Source organism: Camarhynchus parvulus, chromosome 3 (assembly GCF_901933205.1).
Source record: "Camarhynchus parvulus chromosome 3, STF_HiC, whole genome shotgun sequence".
Classification (NCBI taxonomy): domain Eukaryota; kingdom Metazoa; phylum Chordata; class Aves; order Passeriformes; family Thraupidae; genus Camarhynchus; species Camarhynchus parvulus.
Genome location: NC_044573.1, coordinates 40,894,983 through 40,921,694, shown reverse-complemented (window position 1 = coordinate 40,921,694; position 26,712 = coordinate 40,894,983). Strand labels below are relative to the sequence as shown.

The following is a 26,712-nucleotide window of genomic DNA, read 5'->3' as shown; positions in this document are numbered from 1 at the left end:
GCACCCGACATGGCGCCGCCCATGGCGCGGTGCCCCCGCCTTCCCGCCGCCGCACCGCGCCAGGCAGCCGGGCCGGGGCGGCGCGGGGCCATGGGCGCCGCGGGAGGCGGCGGCGGGCGGCAGGGCAGCGCGACGGGGTAGGGCGGGCGAGCGGGGCGCGGGGCGGCGCGGCGGAGCTCGCAGGACCATGGCGGCGACGGCGGCAGGGGCGCCCGGGCGGGCGCGGCGAGGGGCGCCCATGTACTCGGTAGGCGGGAGCGGTGCCGCGGGGAAGGGGCTGCTCACCTCACCCGCGCTGCGGCGGTGCCGCTCTCTCTGAAGGGGAATGACGGCGCTTGACGCAGTCTGCCCCTCCATCCCTCACCCCCGGTTCGTGTCCCCGGGGAAGGGGAACGGCGCTCCGGAGGGAGGGACGAGGCCTCTCCCGGGCCCCGGCGGGACCGGACGTTTTCCCTCAGCAGTTCACCTTCCCGCGCGCCCTTCGCTGCCTCAGCTGCTCCTTCGCTGCCTGTCGTGACAGTCGCGACAGCCAGAGCTCCCGATCCCGAACGCCGCGGCTCCCTCAGAGCTGCCACGGCAGGCCGGCCGGGCTGGGGGCGGTGGGGAGTGTCTCGTCCTTAGGGCGGCAGTGTCCCGGAGTCTGGTCTCTGCGGGGGCAGGGGTCCGGGCACCGGGCGCTCCGCAGGGCTTCAGCCCGCAGCAACCGGTCCTGCCAGCCATGGGGAACTCCGCGCTGGGAGGTTGTCGCGGGCACGGAGCGGCCGAAGCGGGTTTTCCCGTGTTACACAGTGAAAATTACTTTATTGACCTTGTTCGTTCCCCGCAGCTCCTTCGCCAGCCTCAGACAAGGAGGTTTAGGTGTGGGGTGCTAAACCCCACCTCTGTCCTAGCGTTTGGAGGAGGGGACTAGGGAGAGAGGGAAACTGCTCCTTGTTTCGGCAGAGATTCCCGAACTTCTCTTCTGTGTCTTGTCTGTGTGCTGGTATCCCAAGGGCATCGTTACATTGCTTATCTTAGTTATATGGAAGCAGAGGAGTTCCAGGCTCCTGCTGTTTGCTTCCACACTTCACCACTGTCACAGTAACAGTGCGTGTCACTGAATCTTCTGATGTCCGGGTTTCCAACAGTGTATTTTCCAAGTGTGTTCTCTACCGGCTGGCAATTGAAGCTGGAACAACAGCTTGGCTGTAATGTGTAAAAGCACAGTTGCAGATCTTTAGTGTTTGGTAAAGTGTTTGGTTTGGCTCCCTCAGCGTTCCTTCAGAACAGGGTGTGAAAATTACTATTGCCATGGAGAGAATTCAGTTGCACATCAAGTCTGAAGACCTCAGACGAAGAGCAGAGGCAGAGAGGTGATTTTTCAATGGGCCATGGCCATAGCAAAACTCTGCTCACCGGAGTTGTGCTGGGGAGCAGCTGTAGCAGTGTGGTGACTGCTGATGTGGCTGATCATGCTTGTGCTGAGTGCTGCCTTTCTTTGTCTGGATTTCATGTAGTTGTAGATTGCAGGATTTTAACTTTTTGTAACTGACATAAACATTGCTTAGATGTTCTGAGCAATGACTTGTCACATACTGATCTGAGTAGGTGATACTTAGAGTCATTTTCTGCTACTATTCTGAGCTTTTTTTGCCATTATGCAACATAAGGGATTTATTTTTGTTTTATTTTAATCAAGGGGTTTGATATAAGGTGTCAACAGCAACAGATGGCTGATAGAAACTATTTGCAGTCATCTTAACAGATCTTAGCTTACTCAGCTCTTGCAAAATACTAACCAATTGAAAGCTGTGAAAGAAGAGAGGTTGAAAGCTGTAATGCTAAATCATACAGGACAAAAAACCCTAAAAGTTTTAATACCTGTATGGGATTGTTTTGAAAGTCCCTGTTGAGTTTGTTCTGCAGTTACTGTGAGGTAATTCTCTAAACTGCAGCTGTGGGAAGAAAAGTTATACAATCTACTAAATGCAATTATAGCAGAGGGATGGTCTCGAAATTTGCCTGTCCTGTGTGGGTAAAAGAACTTGAGAAGGTCAAACATTATAGTGGGATTTGTGTCCTCCAATAAAACAAAATTGACTTTTGATACAGATGAGGCTTTGAAGGATTTTTTGTCATTCTTAAGTGGAGATATTCCTGATTTGAGTTGTTTTGTTTTGTTCTACCGAATTACCTTGTGGTGATGAATGGACAGGAGCTAAAGGTTTGCTCTCTGCAAATGTCAGCTGCTCTGACAGTGTTGCTGATGTGGCTCTGGTTGGCTGGCTGGCAGCGAAACCCGACTCCCTCTCCCAAGGTTGAAAACCCAGCTGCCACTGCTGGGCATTTTCCTTATCTGTTGCTGGTGTTCCCCTGTGTGTTTGCTGGCCAGGCTTTCCACTCAGCACCAGAAAAGGTCACTGAAGGAGCTCGTGAACTATGTTTTGTCCTTCATTATCAGTTTGGTTCTGCACGGGTCAGATATAGAAAGGGGAGGTGGAATGAATGGGAAGATTGCCAGTGCTACCCTTCAAGTGGAACTGTGGAGGAAGACATAAGCATTTTTATTTTTAATATCTTCTAATAAATATGCTTGGTCATAACTAATACTTTTTTGTTTAACAGAGGCTTACTCCAGTTGTCTTACTTACCTGGTGACTGTTGCTGCTGGTTTGAAGCTTGGAGAAATACAGTTTCACTCTTGGGAAGACTGAAGGGTCATTCATACATACTGTAGTGATACAGGAGATAATAGGAGACATCTCTCTCCAGCACAAGGGTCTACTGGCTCAAAGGGAAGAGTTTTGTCTGAATGTTTTGCAGCAGGATGGATCCACAATTAGTTCTTGATGCCCTGGGGATTTCCTGCTTAGCAGTGGTACTGATTACTCAGGGGCCGTGCTCTCTTTTTACCTACGTGTGCACCATATTGCATTCATGTGGCTGACAGTGAGGTGATTTGGGTTTTTTTTATTTGTTCTTGCCTGGTAATGTTTCATGTACCTTACATCCAAGCTGTGTGAAAGCTACAAGTCACCAAGGCCCCAGATGCAGCTTTTAAGTAGCAGGGATTATTTTCTCTATGTTGATGATTGGGGTTTTTATATTGTGAATCATGGTATTGTCTTAATGAAGCTGTGAGAGTTGGAATCAAAAGTCTTTTAGTTAATACCTATTAATTACGGAGAGGCTGGAGGCAAGGCACTTCAGCTTTAAAAGCCCATGTCTTCTCTCAGTTTCTGTTGTGTGGAATTAAGTAACATGGCATAGGGTGATTTGAAGATCTTTGCAGTTGAAGGGATTAGGGTAAGGGTTTTTTGGGGAGGGGGAGGAAGAATTAAGTAACATGGCATAGAGTGATTTGGGGATCTTTGCAATTGAAAGGAATTAGGGTGAGGGTTTTTTTTGGGGGGGGGGGTGTGTGTGTGTTTGTTTGTTTGTTTATTTTGCTTTTTAGTTTCTTTCTGGATCACTCTTGCAAGCAGGTGGTATTGGTTCCTGCAGTCACAGAGTATAGCATGCAGATATTATTGAAAGCTAAGAAGAAACCCCAAATGTTGCAGAAGTAGCGCGTACCATTATTGTGGCGCTGTTGCCAAGCAGGTCACCAAATAGCTTGAGACAGTGTCTCATTCTTCATTTGTATGTTCCTAGCAGAAAGAGCTCACATCAAAGAAAAGAGATGAGTTTGAGGATATCTTGGAGGAAAGACGGTTGTCCAGTGACTTGAGATACGCCATGAAATGTTACACCCCGGTGATCTACAAGGGACTTTCACCTTGCAAGCCAAATGCTATCAAAAGTGCTGTTCTCCACTCAGAGCAGGTTCAGTATGTTATCAAGCAGGTGAGTCTGGACAATGAGCTCCAAGATGAGGTGGATTGAACACAGCCAAGCTTTGTGTGGCAGCAGGGAAAAAGAGATTGTTGCTGACCTTGTTAAAATGGTAATTGTAGTTTGGAAGATGGTCCAGTAAATTAATAACTCTTTTGGCAGGAAAAAAAACAACTGGAGTTGCTACTAAAACTCTCAGGTTGATGAAACAGTGTTTTGATTTTGCATCTACAACACTTCATCATTAATTTATCCAGTGTGCCTGACTACTTCATTTTTCTCTTTCTCCTCATACTCCACTGTTCTCACCACAGAACAACATTGTGAAAGACACTAGCACTCTCCTTCCTAGCAGATGTTTTTGTACTTTGGGGGTGTTTTGTAGGAATTGTATAGGTTAATGATGCATTTATGAACAAGTCCTAAGTGCTACTTTCACTAAAATGAGAGTTCTATATCACAGATAATTCTTTGAATTAGAAATACTGTTAAAGATGTAACCATATTTTTTGTTCTAACATGAAAGGCAGCTACTACTTTATAACAAATAAAGTATTTTATGGTTAGGCTGGCTGATACTTTGCACTGTCTTTAGATACCTGAAATACGTGTGTGTGTTAATTAGCAGCATAAACTAATTTCAGTAGCCATAAAAAATAATTGCAAGTGTGTAGAAATACCTGAGGTGTTTTGGTTAGTCCTGAGTGACAGGCTGCTGTAATTTTTTTTCTATTTGCTTCTTTTAATGGCTAGTATTACCTGTGATACATCAAAATGTATTATAATGTGACAAAGTAAAGTATGTCACTCTACACCACAAAGTAGTTCTGTTTCCACTATGGACTGCTAAAAAGCCAAAAAAATCTTTCAACTCCAGAGACTCTAAAAATTTACTGAAAGAAAATACTTTACAGAGGACTTGATAGAAAGACGTTTGTGTGATGTTTTCTTCTAAAGTACTTTCTTGATAGGAAATTGTTTTGATGAATATTTTCTGGCTGCATCAAGTGGTTGAGGGGAGTTAGCAGACCTGCCATTGCAGCCTAGTTCCCAGTTTTGCACTAGAGGTTGCTGGAAGTTTCTAGCTGAGAGTGTCCTGGGCAATGTGCCCAGCCCTCTACGATGAGGGTCCCTCCTGCCTGGGCAGGGTTTGCACAGCTTTACACAGGCGTACTCGAATTTGTTCTTGTGCCAAATTGTTGTGGTTACTAAAGTTCAGTGTGGGAAGTTAAGGTCATTTGTTTGTTTTAGCTTTCTATATGTGACTGGTCTGGGATTTTGCTTTCTGATTTTGGGAAGTTCTTAGTTCCATAGTGGGTTTGCCCTTAAATCATACAAGTGAACTATATGGTAAGCCTTTTGCTGGTGGATGAGAACACAATCTCTTCCTGCTGAATAAGAGGAATTTTTTGGCTTTCTAAGCAAGACTGATTTTCTCAGGCTTAAGTGAAAGCAGTTTTTGGCTTCCTTTAGTGGCTAAAATAATCAGTTTAAACTACATGTGAAATATGTAGGATAATGGGTAATGCATTTAAGAAAACACATTTGACCTAGTAGATGTGATAGTAAGGTATATGGAGTAGATTTGGAGGAGAAGGATTTTCTCATATGTCACGAAATGGAAATAATAAGTGAGCAGCACTGGCTTCCAAACGGAGATGTGCTTTTTTTCGAGGCTTCTTCTTCTGCCATTCCTTTCCTTTCCTCCTGTATGTTGAACAAAAGTCATGTTCCTTATTCCATAATGGTAAAAGGCTTAACTTTTCAATTAAATATTTCTAGATTCAAATACCAAATTGGAGGAATGGCCATTATTTAAGTCTGTTTCAAGGAACTTCAAAAGGGAATGTGCATGGCAACAGAAGAAAGATCATTGATATGCACAGTTGGTAGAGACAGTGCTTTGTATGCAATTCAGCTCTCCATTGCCAAAGGAGTGCATCACAAAGAAATGGAAGTGTGATACGCTGAGGTTCTTTGTAAACTCTAACCCAAATGCACTTAAAATATTTACATTTTGACTCTCTCTACAAACATAGGCTTCATTTTACTATTGAACGAAAAATGCACAGTCTTCTTCAGACTGATAATATAGGAAATATTCTTTGAACTTAAATATCTTCTGTATATGCTGTAAGTTAAAATATTCGTATGAGGGAAGGATTTTGTGTTTGGGGGGAGGATTGTTGTACATCCTCCCCCCGCCATTGACATCCAACTTTATTTTGGTTTTTAAGCAGCTTTAGCTTGGCTTTGTTGGCTGGCACCAAACAGATTCTGTATGGTTAGATCCACACTTATCACATAAAACAAAATCTTGTGGAGTATTGCAGTAGTTCTCCCATAGTAGCTGTGGCACATTAGAACAATGTGCATGGGCAAGGAGAAGTGAACAATTTGTCACTGCTGTTTTGTTTCTCCTTAGTTAGCAAAAGAAATGGGAGAATCCCCTGATATTATTCAAGAAGAAGCCACGGAAATCCTGGATGAGATGGGCCACCGTATGCAACTAGGAGCTGTCAGATTTTTTGCCTTCACTCTGAGCAAAATATTTAAACAGCTTTTCCAGAGAGTTTGTGTGAATGAAGAAGGAATGCAGAGAGTGAGTACTGGTGGGAGGAAAAGGTTAAAATATTTTTAGACCAGTTGCTTGGACAAGAGCTCTAATCACAAATAACAAATGTGAAAAATACCTTCTAAAAAAAAAAAGACTGCACTCACTTTTGTTTATTAGTGCATTTCTTAGTAAATGTGGGAGGAAAGACACATGATATGCAAGTATTTTAGAGGCAAACAGCTGTCAGGATTTTTTGTATATTTTCCAAATGTTTCCTATAATAAGGAATACCATGTACCTGTAAGTATGTTAGATCAGCCACTGAGAGAATGTTTTCTATCTCATATTATAAAATAATAATGCATTTAGCTGAATTGGGGTTCATAATATAGTATTACATGGCTGTTCAGCAAAACCCTCATACAGCTAAGTGTGGTGAAACACTCTGCACCTCTGAGGCACGAGATGCTTTAGGTTTTCCTCAGTTTCTGGGAACCATTGTCCCCCTATTTCATTTCAGGATATTGCTGCTCTGGAGGGTGCAGTACATTCCCTGGAAGTCAGCAATGTCAGTCCTAATAGCCCCTATTTGGTTTCCCATCCCCATCAAAAGGGGCTGGAATTAGACTATCCCATGACGGGGTGCCCCTATTTTTGAGTCCTGTGATGCTTGTGAGCCTCAGGTTGCTAGTCTGGAAACAACTGCTCCAAATTTCCAGTGGGTTCTGTGCTGAAAGAGGTATTGATTGTGTGGACAGAGGAACAACCCTCAAGCAAATGGGGTTTTGTTTGCCTTAAGCCCTATGCAAGTCTTTATTTGTAAATTTCAACAGTCAGTAAATATTGGGACAATATTGTTTGCGCTGTTCTTTTTCAGTTGCAACACGCCATTCAGGAGCATCCTGTGGTGCTGCTGCCCAGCCACCGAAGCTACGTAGACTTTTTGATGCTGTCTTATTTGCTATACACCTATGACTTGGCCTTGCCTGTCATTGCAGCAGGAATAGGCAAGTATGTTTTTAACAATGTTTTCAGGATTCAGAGAATTGGTAGCATTCTCTGGTAGCTGCAGCTATAAGTAGTTGTGCAGCTATAAGTAGTTGTGGAACTTCTGCTCCAAATATATCTTGTTAAATCCTCCTTGGGTAAGTTGCTTATAGTGTCTGAAAGCTTCTCATTGGTGCTGAGTCCTGTCAAAGGTGAATATTTTCTCAGCAAGTTCACTCAGAAGTAGCCCATCTATAGACCTGAGGCTGGGGCATAGATAAGGGTTGTGAAGAATACTTTTATTTGCTTTCATAGCCTGGTAACAGGCAAGAACTTGCCCAGCTGCTACTGTGGGTGCAGAACTTTTTGTGATACTTCATACAGTTTAAAGTGGAGTCACAGCAGCCAGACAAAGTACCTCATGTTTATTTCTGATGTGACTGATTCCTTTGAAGTATTGGCAGAACTTCATGGCACGCTGAGAACAGAGCTGGCAGGGAAATGATATGGCATATTAGAGGTCAGGATATTGGGCATACTTAGTCGTAAAGCAGATAAAGCCAGTATATTTGTAGGAAGCAATTCTTGAGGACTTGAACAGTGTCTTCCAAATTAATGTATTTTTGATAATATGGACGCTGTCAACGCTTAACTTAGAAACCTGATCTTGGAAGTCAGGAGTATCAAACAGGCCTTCTAAGCAGGCAGAAAACCACTCAGGTCTGGTGCAGCACTGTTACCTTTCCATGCACAGGTAAGGTAACCTAGCAGAGATATTGGAACTTTCTGCTTTACTGTAGTCTGCTTTTCCAATCAAGAAGTTAGCAAGACTAATAAAAGCTTTGAGAACGTTCTTGCTCTGGAAGATGAGATTTCCCTGGTCTTTGAGTTTGCTGCATCTGGGTGATGCAGGTTAGATTCACAAGTCCATGTTTCACAGCTGCTTTGATCAAGGTGTTGCAGTTTGCCTGTTGTGTATTGTTCAGAATCTGCTCACATGTTGTTATAGGTATCGGTGTAATCCTTTGCTGACTTGGATTAGAGCATTTTTGAGTTTTGGACCTCACAATAGTATCTTAAGATACTACTAGTTTAGCTTACAAGGATTTTTTTAAATGATTAACATTTTTTGAATGCTTTGAGTGCTTCAGGGTCAAAGTTCTCCTAAAGAATTAGGGGCTTTTAGCTTGATGCTGCCTGCACATGTGTATAATTTTGAATTCCTCTGGAGAAAACACAGTTCTCTGTTGTTGTAGTTGTATTTCATAACTGCATGTCATGTTAGAGGTTCACAAGATGTTGTTTACAAAGTCACTCTCAAATCAGAACTTGTGCTGAGTGGAGAGACTCTCCTGATATAGGTGGTGTAAGTGCCTTTGCTTTCTTAGTTATCTCTTGGCTTCAAGCATACAGAGAGATCTGTAGGGATTAGCTAAGGGAAGGTAAACAGTTGCCAGTACATCCTCATACAGTTCATTAGCAGGAATCTAGCTGGTGTTGGGATGATGTTTCTGGCACCTGTGACATCTTCAGGGCAGTCATTGTCAGTGTTGCAACTAGAAATATGAATTTATTTAACTGAGTGAATATTTGTTCTCCAGTATTTCATGGATTGAGGTGGCAAGGACGTTGGAATGGCACGTTGCCAGCTGATGTGTGGACTTGTTTTAAATGCTTCCATAAGAACCTTGTTAACATTAAGTGTTTTTTCCTGTTTTTGACAAGTTAAGCATTGACTATCATTGCTTAAAACTGAAAAACTAAAAAATAATTTTAGCTGGTTTGGTGCACATTGCCCAGAATGATGAGTCAGGATCATAGATGGTCTAATGCAGTTTAATTGGCTGCCTAATTTCTGTGTCTTCTGGAATATGTTCAGTAGGAGCTGCTTTTTTCTAAAGATGAGTGAGACAATGTACTTGAGAAACTTAGTCTTTATTATGGCTGAACTTTGACCATCTAAATGATGAAAATAAATTGCTCTCTAAGTGAATGCAGCTTAAAAAAATTGGAAAACATATTATAATATGCCATTCTTGTCTGTATAAGTCTTGCTAGACAATTTGAAAGCAAAGAAATGTATTGGCAACAAAGGAATCCTTGAAAGAGATCTTCTGTATTCTGGTAATCAGTGTGATAGAAATTTTATGGTTGATTCTGCTGGCTGATATTAATCAGTAAATTTTGTGTGTGTGGTTTTGTTTTTTCTTTGATTGTTTTTCAGATTTCCTAGGAATGAAAATAGTCGGTGAGCTGCTACGAAGGGCAGGTGCCTTTTTTATGCGACGTTCCTTCGGTGGGAACAAACTCTACTGGGCAGTGTTTGCTGAATACGTAAAAACCATGTTAAGGGTAAATAACTTGCTGAGATCTCAGAATATATACTTAAGAAATACTCTGTTGGAACAATTCTTGTGAGATATGCAGGATATCTTGGCTGTGTGACTGAAAGTCTTCATGGTTATCTGAGTCTGAGTAAGTGCTTTTTACCTCAGATTTGCTGTAGGTGAAGACCATGTGTGCACTCTATTATTATTACACACTTCAGTAAGTGATAAACAAATTACTGCTCATCAGTTGCTTTGGATTGTGTGCCCATATCTTGTGACAGACACAATATTTTCATTAATTAAACTATCTGGTGTGGAAAATACAATGGATGAATGTAGGCTTACAGATGACTGACGTTAGATATGTTTGTCTTTCATTATAAAAACCAACTTACTTACATTTGAAGTACTTAAAAGTATTTGTGGGCAATAAAGAAGAAATATGTTTTCTGACTAGATTTTGTTTGTATGTTTTACTTTTGAAGAGTGGCTATGCACCAATTGAATTTTTCCTTGAGGGGACTAGAAGCCGCACTGCCAAGACTCTGACTCCAAAATTTGGTATGTTTATTTAAGATTTGGAACTTCTAATATTATTAGTGTTTTCATTGGTGGCTATGTGCTTTGTAAGTTCTTTGGATAGGAAGGGATGTTAATGTGGAGGGAAATTGGGGAAGTCTGTCAGAGTATGGAAAACACCGTGGCTGGGTTCCAAGGACATACAAAGAACAGCAATGCACTTCACTTGCACTCTGCTGCTTTTGTTCCCTTTGCCCCATTGTGTGCTAAATTCAATAACTCTTCACCATTTTCTTCCTAGACAATAGGCATCCGCTGGCCAGCAGGGAGATATTGTGGTTCTAACTGTAAAAGTAACAGGGAATCTTTAGAAGGAAGATGCTGTACAAGCACAGAGCAGTGCTGCTGAAAAAAAACCACAAACAGCTGTCCAAGAGTGTTGCTTCCATTTGCCCTCTGTTTTAAGGCTTGGGCAATGTCTTTTGCTTCTGCTTGCTTGAAGAGAGAACAGGCACAGTGCACACCTATTAGCAGTTTCTAAAATACAAAGATATCCTTTTCAAAGTTAAATTGCAGTGGCTTTTCCCTCTTTGAAAGAGACAGGTGATTAATGTTTTTTTCCCAATTGGCAGGTCTTCTCAGCATTGTGATGGAACCCTTTTTCAAACGTGAAGTCTTTGACACATACCTTGTTCCCATCAGCATCAGCTATGAGAGGATATTAGAAGAATCTCTCTATGCATATGAACTCCTAGGAGTCCCAAAGCCCAAAGAATCTACATCTGTATGTAAATTCCTTAAGAACACAACATAAGTGGACGTATACACACCCTGTAGCACCAGAATTTAAGTTTTCCTCTTCTCATTTCATAGGGGTTGTTAAAAGCCAGGAGAATCCTCAGTGACAATTTTGGTACCATACATATCTACGTTGGCCAGCCAGTATCTCTTAGAACCTTGGCATCTGGGAGGATCAATCGGTGCCCATACAATTTGGTTCCCAGGTACTGCATCTTTCCATGGTGTATGCACAGGAAAAACATTGGTTTAGTCTACACCTATGTGAACTAATTAAGACGTTCTCTTGTACTTTGTTTTCATCTTCTCTCACCTCCCTCCATCTGACTGTTCAAACTGCTGAATCTGTTTGGTCTGAGCAGACCCTTATTGTGCTTGTGACTGGGTGTTTCTGAAATGAATTGTTCCTTGTGGCTTTCCCTGTGTTGAGAAGACGCCGCTTTAAAATTTAATGCTGATGCATGAACCAGGCAAAACTCTGATTCCTGAGAATGTGGTGCTTTTGCCACTTAAAATTTTCACCTTCCTCCCACTTCTTGCATTATTCCTGCAAGCTGTTAAGTGACTGTATGTCAGGGAGAGCTGTAGCTGTGACTGGATTGTGTTGCTTTTGCTGTTTTTTCTGTAAAACATAATGCTTTTGAATTTTGTTTGAAGACAGCAAATATACAGCATCAGTACAGAGGTCTGTGCTTCAGGTACTGTCAAGCAGCTACTGATGCTTTGCTCAATACTTCTGTTTTACATAGCACATAGAATCACCCTGCAGATGATAGATGCTGTAAAGTTACAGATCTGGGAACAATATGAAAGAAATAAAGAGGGGTGTTATTTCTATTAGACTTTTTGAGCTCTTTACCTTAAATTGCACTGTTTTTTTCAGGCATCTTCCCCAAAAGCCATCTGAGGATATCCAAGAATTTGTCAGTGACGTAGCTTATAAAATGGAGCTCCTGCAAATAGAAAACATGGTTTTGAGCCCGTGGGTGCTAGTTGCTGCTGTCCTGCTCCAGAATTTGCCAGCTATGGAATTTGAGCTTCTGATAGAAAAGACTCTGTGGCTTAAAGGCTTAACACAGACTTTTGGAGGATTCATTGAATGGCCTGGTACGCAAAGAAAGTGTTATTTCTGTTCCTCTTGTTGCTTATGAAAGATAAATTATATTTCTATGGAAGCAATGTATGGTAACAGCTTTACAGAATTCTTTGAGTTATAAATGTATTTTAGGATGTGCTAAAAATCATGCTGAAATCTGACAGGTTTTGACTTAACCTGTTGAAGATAATACTTCGAAAAACAGGTGGAAACAGAGCAGACATTTTAATGTTGTATCATGAAGGAAAGGAAATTATCATGTGAGAGGGAAATTATAAGGTACTTTGTCAGAGTACTACGATTTGTGTAGTGTCTGTCTTTCTGAACTGTGTGTAGGTCACAGGCAGTTGTCTGATCTGCACCACTTAACTCCGTGTAATGCTACATTTCCTGCTTGGTACTGACTACAGTGTAAGTTGTTACTGGTGCAAAGAACTAGCAGAAACAAATGGGTGGAGGAAATCAAAACTTTCAATTGTCTGTTTATTTTTAAATTTCATTTTATCTCGAGAAACAATAACATTTTATCTCTTCTCTTTTGAAGAGAAGGCTTCTTTGGTGGTTTTATTTATATACTTATATACACACCCCCATATATATATATATATGTATAGTGTATATATATTGTCTGCTGGAAGGTTGATTGTGCTTTCAGGCTTTGTTTGAAACTTCTCTCTGTGAGCCAGAGTGACACAGGCAATTTTAGAGCCTCGGGATGTAAGTGGTAAAGCTAGCAAAGAACAGCATTGTGCAATGCAAGTGCATTTACCTTTCTGCTGTAGGTAGACTTAAGCCAAGGATCTTTGCTTTTGTAGTCCTGTGTATAATCAAGGATCCCTCTCATTACTACAATAAAGAAATAGGGGCAGGCTACTGGTATAAAAGGACTCTGTTGCCTCTGGAAAAAAAAGAACCGCTTCTTTCAGGGATCAGCACTACAGGGAATGCAGGCAAGGTCTGCTTCTGCCAGACTGGTAAAAGCAAGAATTTCATGGCAATACTTAAACATTTAGAATCTTACTACACAGTAAACTGAAAAACATACCACATCCAGATTTGCTTATTTATTTTGTTTATTTTCTTAGCAACAGTTAGTAAGCATTTACTTTAGTAGAGTTGTCATGTAGTCAGGGAATAGCAAATAGGCATGGTAATGAAATGGAGGAGTGACAACAGCTAAGTGGATTTTGTTGGTGCTCGAGACATCAGTTGCATATTGGGTTTGTTGTTTTGGTTTGAATTGTCAGTTTGAAAGAAGAAATACATTTTAAAGTTCAATTTGCTGATGCCAGCAACTGCATGTACGCTCTCCATTCTTTGGTCTCCAAACAGCTGGTTGTTTCTGCCCTTGTCGTGCTGGTTGGTCATTACAGGCAGAACATTTGCAAAATTCTATATTCAAAACAGGAAGTGTAAAAATTAGCTTGCACAGACTTCTGCTTCCTGTTGCACGGAGAAACTTGGGAGCTTTAGCAAAACTCGAATGAAGTAGGTTGAAGGAGTAAATAAAATGGAAGGAGACTCTACATGAAATCTGTATTAAAGGAAAGGAATATGATGGGTTTTTTCTGCCAGAGGTTATATTGATTTGAAATGCCTGTGGTGCTGTGAACATATAAAGTGTATTTTAGTGTTCAATATGAAGTTTTTATTGCTTGCTTGTCAAATTGTTTCGAGTTTGATGCAGGGAATGTTTCTCATTGAGTAGGTATGTTATGTAACAATATTTACGCTAAGAATTTTTATAAATTTAATTTGGGATGAGGCCTTGCTTATGTATGAGAATTGATGAAAAAGTTTATAAAAAGACTTGATTCAAAACTTGTAGTGTCAGAAATGCTTAAGCAGAAGCATAGTCTCTGTTTCCTTACTAATGAATGTTTCCATAAACAGATACATCCTTTTTCCATTTGAAGGCTCAGAATATTTGTTCAGAGAGAAAGGAACAATTACAATTTGCAGTTGTTAGTAAGTGGAAGAATTCAAAGCATTTTAATTATAGAAATGTCTGAAATTTGTTCTCACCGTGTCATACTATGCCTAGTTTGCCAGTTCCTGGTATGGATTCTATTGGAACAGCTCTCTAACTGAAAGTTTGGTGTAGTGTCTGAAATACTGATGCATTTTGGGCTGTTTCAATAGAGTTATGCTCCCTTTTGCAACTTCCTGAGTATTGTATTTTCCTCCTAGATAACCTGTGTGCCAAAAAAGCAGTCCTGTCTGGCCTCACCCTGCATTCCAACATCGCTGGCCTTGTCGATGGCCACGTGGTCCTGAATGACAAGGGAGTGGAAGATGGAGCCGTAGGGGAAATCGTCTTCAGGCATGCGCTGGCTGTGCTCATGTGTGCCACGTACAGGAACCAGCTGCTGAACGTCTTCGTGCGCCCGGCCCTGGTGGCAGTCGCCTTGCAGATGGCACCCAGCTTCAGAAAAGGTACCCTGGGGCTCTGGGAAGCTGCTGGCCTTGCTCCGTGTGCCATCAGGTGGGAGAGGAGCACCAGCTTCCTGTGACTGCTAGCGGGAGCTATCCGAGACTGTTATGCTTGGGATAAGGTGGATGTGTTGGGAGGGCATGGCGATATTTTGCTTGTCTTTTTTTGTTTGTTTACCCTTTGATCCTTTTGTAGGATTTGATTGTGGCATCTAATGCATGTTCTGAGAAGCTGCAAGCCCTGGCTCTTTCCTTTTTTTTATAGCTGAATCAAGTGCTTTGAGTACTTGCTGTTCTGTTTGGTTTCTGCCTTTGTATGTATGCTTGAAATGCCAAGTCTGTATTTTATTTGAAGTAGGTAGTCTCTTAAATAAGGAGTAAATGGATCTTCACTTGCATTTACAATATTTTTTTCAGAGGAAGTCTACAGCTGTTTCAACTTCTTGAGAGATGTTTTTTCTAATGAGTTCATCTTCTTTCCTGGCATTTCATTGAAGGTAAAAACATCCCTTATACAAAAATAGTGATAGTAATGCAGCCAATTAAAATAGCATGATTCCAGGGCTCTGCTAAACAAGTGCTTTTTTTACCTACAGGGATATCACCTTGATCTGTAAGAGGGAGAACTACAAAGGGGGTCATTATGTTGATTGAGAAATATTGTCTGAATCGACAAGGTTGTCAATGCAATTTTTTCTCCATTCCAGTAAAAAAAAATAAAAATAATTAAATTGCCCATTTCTGAACTATTAAAATTAACTGTAGCACAAGTTTGGCTTTTTCACATAAAGCTACCAGTCTTCCAGCACAGATCTGAAAATCTGTGTTAAAACAGTCTTTTCAAAGAAGTGTAAATGCTGTCAGGGGTGCAGCCTGTGAAGGTTTTTGAAGTGAGAGCTTTCCTAATGGCATAATAGTTTCCCTCTTAGAGTCTTCGGAAGCTTTACTTGCATCCTTTTTTGCTTGAAAAGAATTTCCCCTCATTTTACCTCCTGCCCCATGCAGGCATCAGTCAGACAAAGCCAGTATTGTTCCTGCACACTGCCTTATTCCAGGGCTCAGTGTGCCTGTGTGCACCCCTAGCACAGCTGGATACAGGCAAGCTGGGAAAACTGCAGGCAGCCCTTGGGTCTCTGCAGGACTTGCCCTGTCAGTTTGTACACAAACCTGCTGGGTCAGAGCTGGCTCTGGTCCAGCCTGCTTGAAATGCAGGTGAAAACAAGTTTATCAGTTAAAAAGCTGGTTCAGCCTCACACCCAATATAAATTGGTATATGTAGTTTTTAATTGGATTTAAAACTGATTACGTGTTATTTTTATCAATGCTGAGGACAAATATATGATGGTGATAGTTATGATCTTTCCTGTATTAAAAAAGAGATAAGTATAATTTTCACAAGAATGTTCAAGACTTGCAAATGTATTAAAATCCCATCGATTTTTATACAGATGAGATTTGGGCCTTGTTTTTGTTTTATTTGTTGACAATTTTTGCCTTTTGCAGTTTTCTTGAAATAGCAGAAAGTAGCAGGGAGCAGGAAGGTGGCTGGCTATGACTGACTTTGCTGGAGTCAGATGAGAGTTGCTGTGATGCTAAGGGATCTTTTAGCCACCCACTCACCGCTTTATTCATTTGTCTGTCATGTCCTTGTCCCATCCCTTTGTGTAATCTGTCCCCCTTATGCCCATATTGGCAGTAAAATGGTTTTGACCTTGACATTGCCATACTTTGTAACTTTTTGGCCATTTGTTTTCTGTTTGGTAGAGGGCAGGTCAGTGATCTGTTTCATCATTTATTGCAATCACTGGACATGAAAAAAAGGCAAACCCTTAGTTTAAAAATAGGTAAATAAAAAAAAAACACCCCCAGGAAAAAACCCTAAACTGGACAACCTGACCCTGTTTTGACAAAATCCTGAGGGAGCTCAGGCTGGCTGTTGCAATAGCAGCTACAGCCACTTTCTTTGGGCCAAGGTCTGTTGTGCATTGAGGAACTGCTGTGTTTAAGAACATGTTCCCACTGCCTTTTTATATGGGTATTTTTGGGAGACAGAAAAATTTTGGTTCAAGTCTCTTGACAACTGAGTTCAGAAATGAAAGTGGTGCCCTGTTGTGGTTTCTGTTGTTGATTTTGTGGGAAATGGTAGCTGCACTTCTGTAAATGTTAGAATTTTAGTTATGCATTTCTTGCCCAGGATTTTGAGGAAGGATGTTTTCTACTCACAAAATGTGATGCCATTCAAACGAGTCAACAGGAGATTTACCCTACTGACAAAGGAAGTGGTACAGTGTCTTTCTTGTCAGCTATGTTCAGACCTTTTGTGGAAGGTTATCAGGTATGTTGTCCTTCAGAAAATGATCTCCTTTTTTTCCTGTGTTTTGTAGGGAAAGTAAGAGAGCTGTGATACTTCTGTGTAAATAGGCTGAGAAGTGCAAAAGTTAAGAAACAGCAGTAATAAATCTTAAACACTACCCTTCCCCAAGGATCCCAATTTTAGCCTTTGGCTCAGACTTGTCCAATTTACCAAAGCAGTAACTGCTATGTGATGTGATGGCTCATTGTGGATTTATAAGATTCATAGGGAGTGTGCTGCTACCAGGTTCATTGTTCTTTTTTATGAGGAGCTCTTGCTTAATTCATTTTATGTGGGTTGTCCTGCTAGGTGTGGAAATGAGTTTGCATCTCCTATCTGATAGCTTTTATGGGAGTCATTAATTCCACCCATTTCTCTTTAAATTCTTCTGGTTTTTCCAAGGTTTTAATAAAATTAAACATTTACATTCCTGTAGTAAGTAATACATACAAACCCAGAAGGATAAAATCTCAGCTAAGTCAGTATAAGATTGGTGAGACTGGAGGTGTTTAACATAGTGGAATGTAGTTAGTGATCTGATGTGTGAGGTGTACTGATGTGCCCATTTTTTCTCATCTTCAGAACAGGTATTGCTTTAAAAAAGTTTAACTGGTTTTAGTTGTAAGAACAAGAATGTAAAATTAATGTCTAAGGTAGCTATTATAGAAATATGGAGTCTTATTTTAATATTGGGATTCTCTTACCTGTAAAACAGTAATAAAACTTTCAGATGCCCTATGCAATGGTACCTTTTGAGTTCCTCTCCTATGCTTTTCAAAGTGGAATAGTATTACTTACAAGGACACATCTGTCTATAACTCATTTCAAGCTGACAATCTAAAAGAAAGGAATGCTCATTTTCTTGAAAATGTTAGTTAATTTTCAGATACCTCTCAAAGGAAATGAAAGAAGCATTTACTGAGAAGCAGTTTATACCCGGAGTCCGCAACTTTGTTTTTCAACTTCTTGAGAAGGGTGTGTACAGCTGTTACTCAATATGATTTTACAAGAGTAGCCTGTTAATTGAAAATTATAAAAATTTTAATTGTGTTTCTACCTTCTCTATAGGGAGTACACAATGTTATGAAGCGCTGTCTTCTGACATGCAGAAAAATGCCTTATCAGCTCTTGTGCAACTGGGTGCAGTGAAGAAGAAGAAAATGTAAGTAAAGTTAGATATCTGGTGTATAGAAATCTTAGTGGCAATTCTTAATGTCTGAGCTCCTAGTAGAACAGCAGAACCCCAACTGCCTGAGCACCAGAGGTTGACTGGAGTCATGGAGAAGACCCAGTAGTTCCTTTCTGTACATGATGTGGAAGTGAAATGGCACGCCCTCATAGTGGAAAGACTCCTGTGGGACCTAACAAAATTCATTAACTCGCTATTAGGCTGCTTCTGATTCCCTTTACCTTTTGGTTTTCAACTTTCCTTCCAAGACTGATAAGAAAAGAACAGCACGGCTTATTTGTAATACTGTGTGCTTCAGTAAGCCTTTTGAGGCAATGTAAGCAATAATCAGGAATACTGGTAGTTTTGGGGAACTTCAGCACTGAACTCATCTCAAAGCAATTTAACTGAAAGCTTAATCATTTGAGTCTTTTTACACAGTTCATGGTTTATAGGCCTAAGATTAAAATGCACCTGTTGCTGTATTATGTGTTATTCTGTTATCAAATGAATTTGTGTTGTGGAGCTCATTACTGTGTTTAAAAGTATGACCATGGAAGTCCCCAGTAAAACAAGTCCCTGCAGTGTCTTAAGTGTTTCACAGAACATAGTTAGCAGCTCATGACCTGATCTACTTCCTTATGCCTCTGTTCATGAAGTGAATAGGTTAAGATAAATGGCTATAGCTAAATTTCCCTTTCAAGTAAAAGGAATAAATTGAGTGCAACAGAATTTGGGGACTGTGAACAAGAGAAAAGGTAAAGAAACCATGACTGTTCTAGAATAGAAGTCTGACATATCCTTAAATTTGGTGTGTATGCTATGCTGGTATTATGTAATTATGAAAATGTTTAATTCTGGTTATTTGTGTAGAAATTACTGGAATAAGGAATATTTGTTGAGTAAACTTTTTTTTTTTGTAATTGTAGGCCCAGTGGAGTCACTTACAGTGTAAATCAAGAGGCTGTTAGTAAAATCCTGGACATGTTTGGTAAGTGTTCTCTAATCAATTTGAAGAGAGCTTCTCAAATTATAAATTACTTTGGACAATGCACGTATGTTAGATCTAGTGATTTTAGCTAGTACTTCCATAGACTTAACTGCATAGAAATCTTAGTAATATTTTTTTACAACAATTTTTTACAATTTTCTGGTATCATTAGCTGCAGCTTTGAATCTCCCTTCTTTATTTCACATATTGTGCAATCCCCTGGGTGAGGGCAGTAAAGAAGTAGTTTATTGGCATGGTGTTTACAGCATGTGAATCAGAAATATTTAGTGTGGGTTTTTTTGTTAGATGCTCGGATACCTGTACAGAAACCTGTGGCTGCACGACTCTGAATGGTCCCTGATGCTGCGAGTGGATGTAAGCTCCTGCTGAGAACATGAACCACTGCCCCACTGGAGCAGGGATAGGAACAGACACGGTTCCTCTCCTGCCCAGCCAACCTGCAAGTGTGGGAGGCACAGAGGTGTTTCTTCAGCTGGACAGCTCTCCATTACCACTTAGGAATTGCTGCTGAGGGGCTTAGAGGTGTATGTACATCCTCACCATGTTTTGTTTTTTCAAACAAATTAAACATTGTCTCTTTTTTTAATGAATCTTGAAAGAGATGTGCACAGCAATGGCTGCCTACATAGATTTTTCTAGACTTGTAACAAGGAATGTGATTGGTTTCAAGTATTTCATGGATGTGAAAATGTAACAGGGAATTAAAAGACTTGCTATTAAAATTAATAATTAGAAAAAAACGTTGCTGGCTGGCTAAATGTAAGGCAAGGCCCTCATGAATGAAGAGCACAAATCAAACCTAGGGCAATAACCAGAACTGATAAATGTGTTGGGTTTTGTGTTTTGGTATTTTGCGTTTGGGTTGGTTTTGGTTTTGTTGGTTTTTTTTTTTTGGTTTTTTTTCTAAGGCAGCTTGGCATTATTTTAATTACTTAATGAATGTTATATTTAAACACTGAATTAAAACACCGTCGATTACGTGTCTGTCGTCTCTTCGTCCCGTCTCACCGCTGACTGCGCTGTCCCTTGAGGCGGCAGAGTCCTGCCCGCGTCTTCCAGGGTTTTTATTTTTCCCAGTCCGCTCCCAGCTGCCGCGTTACAAAGGCGGAGCCGGGGCAGGGCTGAGCCCGGAACGGAGCTGGGGTGGGGCTGGGGGAGCGGGGCCGCTGCCGGCGGGGCCGGGCCGGGCTGGGCGGGGCCGCGCAGCGCCCGCCCCTCTCGGTGCGCGGCGGCGGACGGAAAGCGGCATGGCTCCCGGCGTGGAGCTGGGTTTCGCGGCGGCGGCGGAGGGCCCGGGCGGTGCCTGGCGGCTGCACAGCACCTACTTCCCCAGCAAGGTCGGGGGCGGCCGGCGTGGCTGGGCGAGGCCGGGCTGCCGGGCCCCGCCGCTCTGCGCTGCGGCCGCTGCCAGCAGCCCTGCGCCTTCCTGCTCCAGCTGTACGCGCCGCTGCCCGGCCGCACCGACGCCTTCCACCGCACCCTCTTCGTGTTCGCCTGCCGCGGCGCCGCCTGCTACCGCCTGGCGGGCCCGGGCGGGCCCTTCCGCGGTGAGGCGCGGGGACGCGGGGAGGGACGGGGCGAGGGCCGCCGGCCGCCGCCCCGCTGACCGGCGCGTCTCCCCGCAGTGTTCCGGAGCCAGCTGCCGCGGCGGAACGACACGTACCCCGAGGAGCCGCCCCCGAGGAGCCGCCCCCGGGCCCGGCCCCCGCGCCCCCGCGGCGGCTGGGCAGCGGCGCCGCGCTCTGCCGCGTCTGCGGCTGCCTCGGGCCGCGCTGCTGCGGGCGCTGCCGCCGCGCCGCCTACTGCGGGCCCGAGCACCAGGCGCTGGACTGGCGGCGCGGGCACCGCCGCTCCTGCGGGCAGCACGCCGCCGGAGGTGGGTCCGCCGCCATCGGGGACCTCTGCAACCGGGACCTGGCACACGTGCCAGCTGTGGTTAATACCGCACCGAGCTGCCGAGCCGCAGCTCCTGGGTTCTTAAATGCTGCTGCTAGCACTGTTTGGTCTGCCTTCCACGCCACTTGGATTTACAGAGGTTCAAAGCAACAGGACGCCTGTTGCAGTTTTCCACTGTCCTTAACATAACAGTGTTTCTTACCTTCAGGTCAGGTCTAGCAGTGATGTAAATTTTTCTTGCTCATGCAATGCTTCTGCTATGTAGTTTGCTGTGTAGCTTTTGGGGAGAAGGATGTGAAATACGAGATGACATTGTGAAGTGGTGTCTGTCTTCTGTTTTCTAGATGACTTGGCAAATGCAATTCCAGAGCATAACGAATTCCTTTTTCCGGAATATGAAATTTTGATAGAACCTGAGGAACCAGAATTTCCTGCTGACAGCACTGATGATGAACAAGGAGCTGAAGATACATCAAAGGATGCAAAAGAACAAGAGGAACTTGGAGCTGCAGGCACTGCAGGTCAGAAATAACATGCTGCCTGTAATTCTTCCTGGTTATGCGTGTTATCACATCTTTAAAATATCAAAAACTGTTAAGTGTTCCTTGTAAACTTCTGGTGAAAAAAGGCTAAATGTGCAGTCATTTGCAATGCTAGTTTGTTGTAGACATCCTATAATATAAGTTGCTTTTCTGGGAGAGACTTACTAAGCTTTGACCCCAGGAGCTGTTGAAGCAGCTGTTGCTGCAGATAGCTTGGAGTTACACTGTGTCCCTGTGTGCTTCCAATAGGTCAGGATCATCTCAAGTGAGAAGGACAGGACTGAGTACCTGCTGCTGGATGCTGCTGAAATCAGCACATTGTTAGATTGTCTTGGCTTGACTTAGTTAAATTTTTCTTACTTTATGGAAAATAAAATTTTCTTCTCTGTGCTAGCAGAGAACTGGTTTGAGGATATTTTAACCGTGGAAGTGCAGTTGAAGTGCAAGCTCCTTCCTCCTTGCTCCCCCTAAATTCATGATGGGTTTGCTGCAACCACACTGTCTTTGAAGACACCCAGGGTGGAGGGTTTGTGGTGGTGCCAAGGAAGGATGCTGGGTTCCTGGTAGTCCCTTGCTGTGGTCCAAAGCTGTCTCAAGAGTGTTTAGTGCCCCCAGTTGATGGCTGTTGGAGTGTAACAGATACACTCTTCAGTGCTAAAAACTGAAGTCTGGCACATGAGCAGCATGCAGGCCTTTTTCAAATGTGGTGTCCTGAAAGTTCTGTAGTCTCAGTGATACCTGCTGGGAGCCATAAACTTCGGTAGAAAACTCCTTCCCTTTCCAGTATTCCAGTACTGACGTCTGTGTTTAAAATGCAGCTAAAACTAGTAAATGGATCTGTGTGTGACCAAATCTTAACATGCCATGAAAAGAAAAAAAATTTAGATTTATGCCAGGAATGCCTTATGAAGCAAAATAAATTTACACATCCTAATACTGTTTTTAATTTTTAGTGTCTTGTATCAGCCTGTAAATTTTACCATTCTTTTTCCTTGCTTAGATGAAGCATTTCAGTCCTTAGATGAAGAGACATTGGAAGCAATGGCAAAACACGAGACTGCAGAAGAAAAGATCTTCCAAATGTTTAAAAAACGAGTAGCTGCTGAACCAGAGCAGGTCAGATGGGGCTGCCTTTGAAAGTAGCGGTTCTGACACAGCATCCTGCTGCTGCATCTGCAACATTTCACTGCCTTTTGTACCTAGTTAGAAATGGGGATGCCTCCTCATCTTCCACACACCTAACCCACACCCTCTCATCTTCCTTATGTGCTGAACTTAATTCCTGCCCAAGTAAGAGTTTAGCACCTGCTCAGCCATCTTAAACAGAAACTGGTCAGGATGAGGTGGCACAAAGGTGCTGAATCTCCCCCAGTGTGGTAGGAGCCACCATCCTGAGACTTCAAACCGAAGGACCTGGGGAACCACTGCACTCTTCCCCAGCCTGCAGCCCTTCTGGCCTTCCTTCTCAGCAGAACAAAAACTGCAGAGAAGAGCTCTGTCAGTGTCACCAGCTGCATTGGGGGGTGGCTTGGCTGTTTTTAAGGTTGAAGGATGGCTTTAGAATTTCCACTGTTTAAAACAGAAATCTTCCCCCCATGCTATTTCTTATTACTGCAAAAGGCTAAAAAGCTACATTGTCAAACAAAACCCTGGTCCCTGGTTTAATTCAGAGAAGACACAGTCCTAAATCCATTAAAGTGGTGAAGAAATTCTCTCCATGTTTTGCCTGGTAGATGAGGGGTTAAGGTGCACACTCAGAAAGTAGGAGACTTTTAATCCATTCCCTTCTCTGCCTTAGGTATGTGCCTCACTCTCTCTCACCATCTCTCTACTGACTATTTGTCCAAGTGTCCTTTTGCTGATCATGTGTGATTTGCTAGTAACTGAAAAACAAAGGATATGTCTGAAAATACCTTCTCCAACATTAGGATAGTCTGCTTGTATTTAGATGCAGAACTGCAGAGAGAAAGATCTGGATTGCATTCCTAACTGTGTGCAAGTCTGTGTGCTAATTCTCCAGCTGCTCTTTCTCTGTCCCAAGACTGTAACATACAAAATCTTGCATTTCCGGGGTCCCTTCGTTAGGGAATTACAAATCACTGCAGATGATCCCTGGATCACTGAAAAAATATGGTATGAATACTTGCATGATTCACATAGTTAAGAAAACTCATATAAGCAACCTGTCTTATTTAGAATGCTGTATATGCAAATGGTATTTTGCCATGGTGAGTAAAGAACTGACCTTTTTCTGCTCTATCTACAGCTTTGTCTGTGTCACTAGACATTAATTTATACCAAGATGATAGTTATGAGAACTTAAATTTCTGCTGTATTCCAGATTATTAGATACTGCAGAGGAGGAGAAGGTCCACTCTGGGTGTCAGGTGAAAACAGGCCTGAAGAAAAAGATATCCCAAATTGTGTATGTGGTGCCAAAAGGATATTTGAATTCCAGGTATGTAAACTCAGTTAAAAATAATACAGGTAATGTATTTCTGACTCAGGATCTAATTGTGTAGGCGTTGGCTTGTAATTTGAGCAAGAAGGTTGAAGTTGCAACAAACCAACTAAATGATTGTACAGAGCCTTTATTTACTCTTATAAGTGCATTTTCAATTCATTATATGCATTATAAATAAGTTTGGCTGGAAGCATTCAGCTGTAGAACTTTGAATGCTAGAGGTGTATGTATGGTGAACACACTTAATGTCATGGAGAGACAAAACATAGTTACTAATGGAATTTCAAATGGTGGGAGGCTCACAAATCAGGCAAGTCTTATAAGGCCAAATAAAACTTACCTAGAATTCTAAATTTGGTTTATTTGAGCTGCCATATACATAGTAGCTTCATCTGGGATTTTGGTGTAAGAGAATATAAATTCTTACACCAAACGCAGGACTGTTCTTCAGGAGAAGTGGAGAGAGGGGAGAAGTCTGTGGCCTGCCTTTAAACCTTTTGGTTTTCCTTGAAGATTATGCCACAGCTCCTGAATCACCTTCAGGTTGATAGCCTTGGAGAGAGCATTGACTGGGGAACGCTGGTGGTGTACACTTGTGCTGACAGCTGCAGCGGGGGAAGTGAATACCTGGAAGAGTTCATATGGAAACAAGACTATTCCATGGGCTGTACTTTATGAAGTTGAGTCATCCAAATGGAATACTTGATTTGTTTCACTGCATCTCTGCACTATGCAAACAGGTAGTTGAACCAAAGTCACTGATAACAGTGCATCTTATAACAGTGATAAAACTGCTGTAACTAGACCTTGACAGCCTCTCTTGTGCTCCAGAGGAGCTTTGACTTCAACCTGGTAATGAAGCCAGATGCATTTGTTTCAAATCTCATTTGTGGAAGTTTATTAAATAAAGATGAAAAACTTTTGGATTGGTGAAATTATCTTTTGTTGGTAACGGAACTTCAAAAACTTAAAAAGATTGTAGTCTGTCAGGATTTTCATAGGGCTACTCAAAAATTAACATTCATTCAAAGAAAAGCAGACTACTGTAAACACACTCGAGTGCTTATGTTGAAGAGCTCTACAGCAGTCAGCTAAGACAAAGCTGCATAGCCTTTTGCTGTGGAATTTAAATCTGCTTCCCTTTCTCATCAGGTACACTAAACCTAGCTTGGGAGTTTGTCACATGTTCTGACTGAGTGGTTGAGATAAAATGCACAAAAATTAAGTGTTTAATCTGACTTTAAAACTATTAGCCCCATGCAGAAGTAGTTTAACTCAGTTACCTGGTGCAGAAGCAGTTTTAACAAAGTCAGCCCTACCAGAACACATTTGTCTCGTTACACACTGCCTGTAGCAGCAGATTTTCAGGCTGAATTGTACCTTAAGTCTGCCATCATTGGTGAAGTTTAAAAATAAGTGTACTCTGCAGGGATTCTTCCACTGTATGACTGCCATATAGCTGAAGTAAGAGAATAGTGAAACCATAATGCTGAACTTTACTGTGGTAGTTGCTTAACTACTCCTATGGCTATGGCAGTATTTGCAGAAAAGGCTTTTTTTGTGTGTTTCCCTATAGAATTGACTTCAGTTACATATTCCCTTACCCTGCTCCAACCATTCATGGCTGCTTACCTGTGACTCTGTGGGGCCCACTGTGGGGTTTTTCAAATCATTTAGGCATTGAAAGTACTCAAATAAGCAGGCAGAGAATGCTGTACCTGGAAGTGGTTTTGTTATCACAGGACTTAATTTCTAGCAGGGTAGTTTGAAGCCCTGGTCTGTGTTGTGAAAGAGCAAACTGTCTTAAGTCACAGTAGTACAGCTCGACTGATTGTGTTGAAAACTGTCCTATGGTTTCTTGGGGCTTCAAGCTTTCTGAAGAGTTGAAGAGTTTTGCACATAAGTTGGTAATAGTTCAGGTCCTACAAAAGCATGGACAGCCATACAGTTATAGCCAAGAGCTCTCAGGAGCATTCATGAGCTCATAGCACAGAGTGGCACAGCACTGAAGGCAACACAGTGCTTGAGTATATCCTGCACAGCTGCATTAATAAACAGCATCTTTCTGGTAAGAGCCATGAAACCAGACATTAGAACACCTGGAGAGACATTGGTGTAGAGCGAAGACTGAAGACTGAGGTAACTCAGGATGTGCAAATGGAGCAGTATCAAAGCCAGCTGAAACTTAACTTTGTCTGGAATGAAACACCAACTTAGAAATGATGAGACCATTGTTTACATTTGGGTTAGTTTCAGATAAAAGCTGTTTGAAATAATGTGTAAGTCATAGAGAGGTTATTATTCCTGGAAATTTCCTGAAGGAAAAAATAGTTTATTTTTAGCTCTGAGCCTATTAGGCTTCAAGCATTGTTCAGAAGGAAGATTATGTATGTGCTGACTCCAGTTGGAAGGGCTTTGACATTTTACAGGAACACTAATATAGTGAGGCTGTCACAGCTGGTAAAATACAAAGGTAGTAATTTAAAGAAATTCTAGAAGCTAAGCAGGGATGTATTGTTTCAGTCAAGTGCAGCTATTTAAAACTTGCCTATATCCCATCTGTTGAACATAAGGCAACATACTCAAACACAAGCTTCTTTAACCAGTCATCTCTTTTGCTTTAACATGTTGGAAATATTCAAGGTAGACATTGACAAGGATGTGACTGCTGGTAAGCAAGCCAGAGCACTGCTAAGATTCTCTCAAAACAACATGCCACTTATAGCAGGGCATCTGCTATTAAA

General features: G+C 42.1%; 2 protein-coding genes across 2 annotated transcripts; both read left to right on the top strand.

Moving 5' to 3' along the window:
* Positions 1-9: 9 nt before the first annotated feature.
* GNPAT (glyceronephosphate O-acyltransferase) lies at positions 10-20,111 on the top strand. The gene is given in 17 exon segments (XM_030945818.1): positions 10-42; positions 44-247; positions 3,634-3,825; positions 6,239-6,415; positions 7,248-7,377; positions 9,582-9,709; positions 10,173-10,248; positions 10,839-10,990; positions 11,080-11,210; positions 11,888-12,111; positions 14,291-14,536; positions 14,951-15,030; positions 16,728-16,868; positions 17,762-17,861; positions 17,955-18,048; positions 18,984-19,045; positions 19,352-20,111. Coding segments are annotated over 17 exon segments (2,214 nt in total). The 3' UTR covers positions 19,396-20,111.
* Positions 20,112-20,289: 178 nt separating this feature from the next.
* On the top strand, positions 20,290-25,413 carry PDCD2 (programmed cell death 2). Its single transcript, XM_030945652.1, is given in 8 exon segments — positions 20,290-20,410; positions 20,413-20,613; positions 20,692-20,742; positions 20,745-20,942; positions 21,307-21,483; positions 22,505-22,620; positions 23,846-23,962; positions 24,482-25,413. Coding segments are annotated over 8 exon segments (1,122 nt in total). The 5' UTR covers positions 20,290-20,313; the 3' UTR covers positions 24,647-25,413.
* The last annotated feature ends 1,299 nt before the right edge of the window (positions 25,414-26,712 follow it).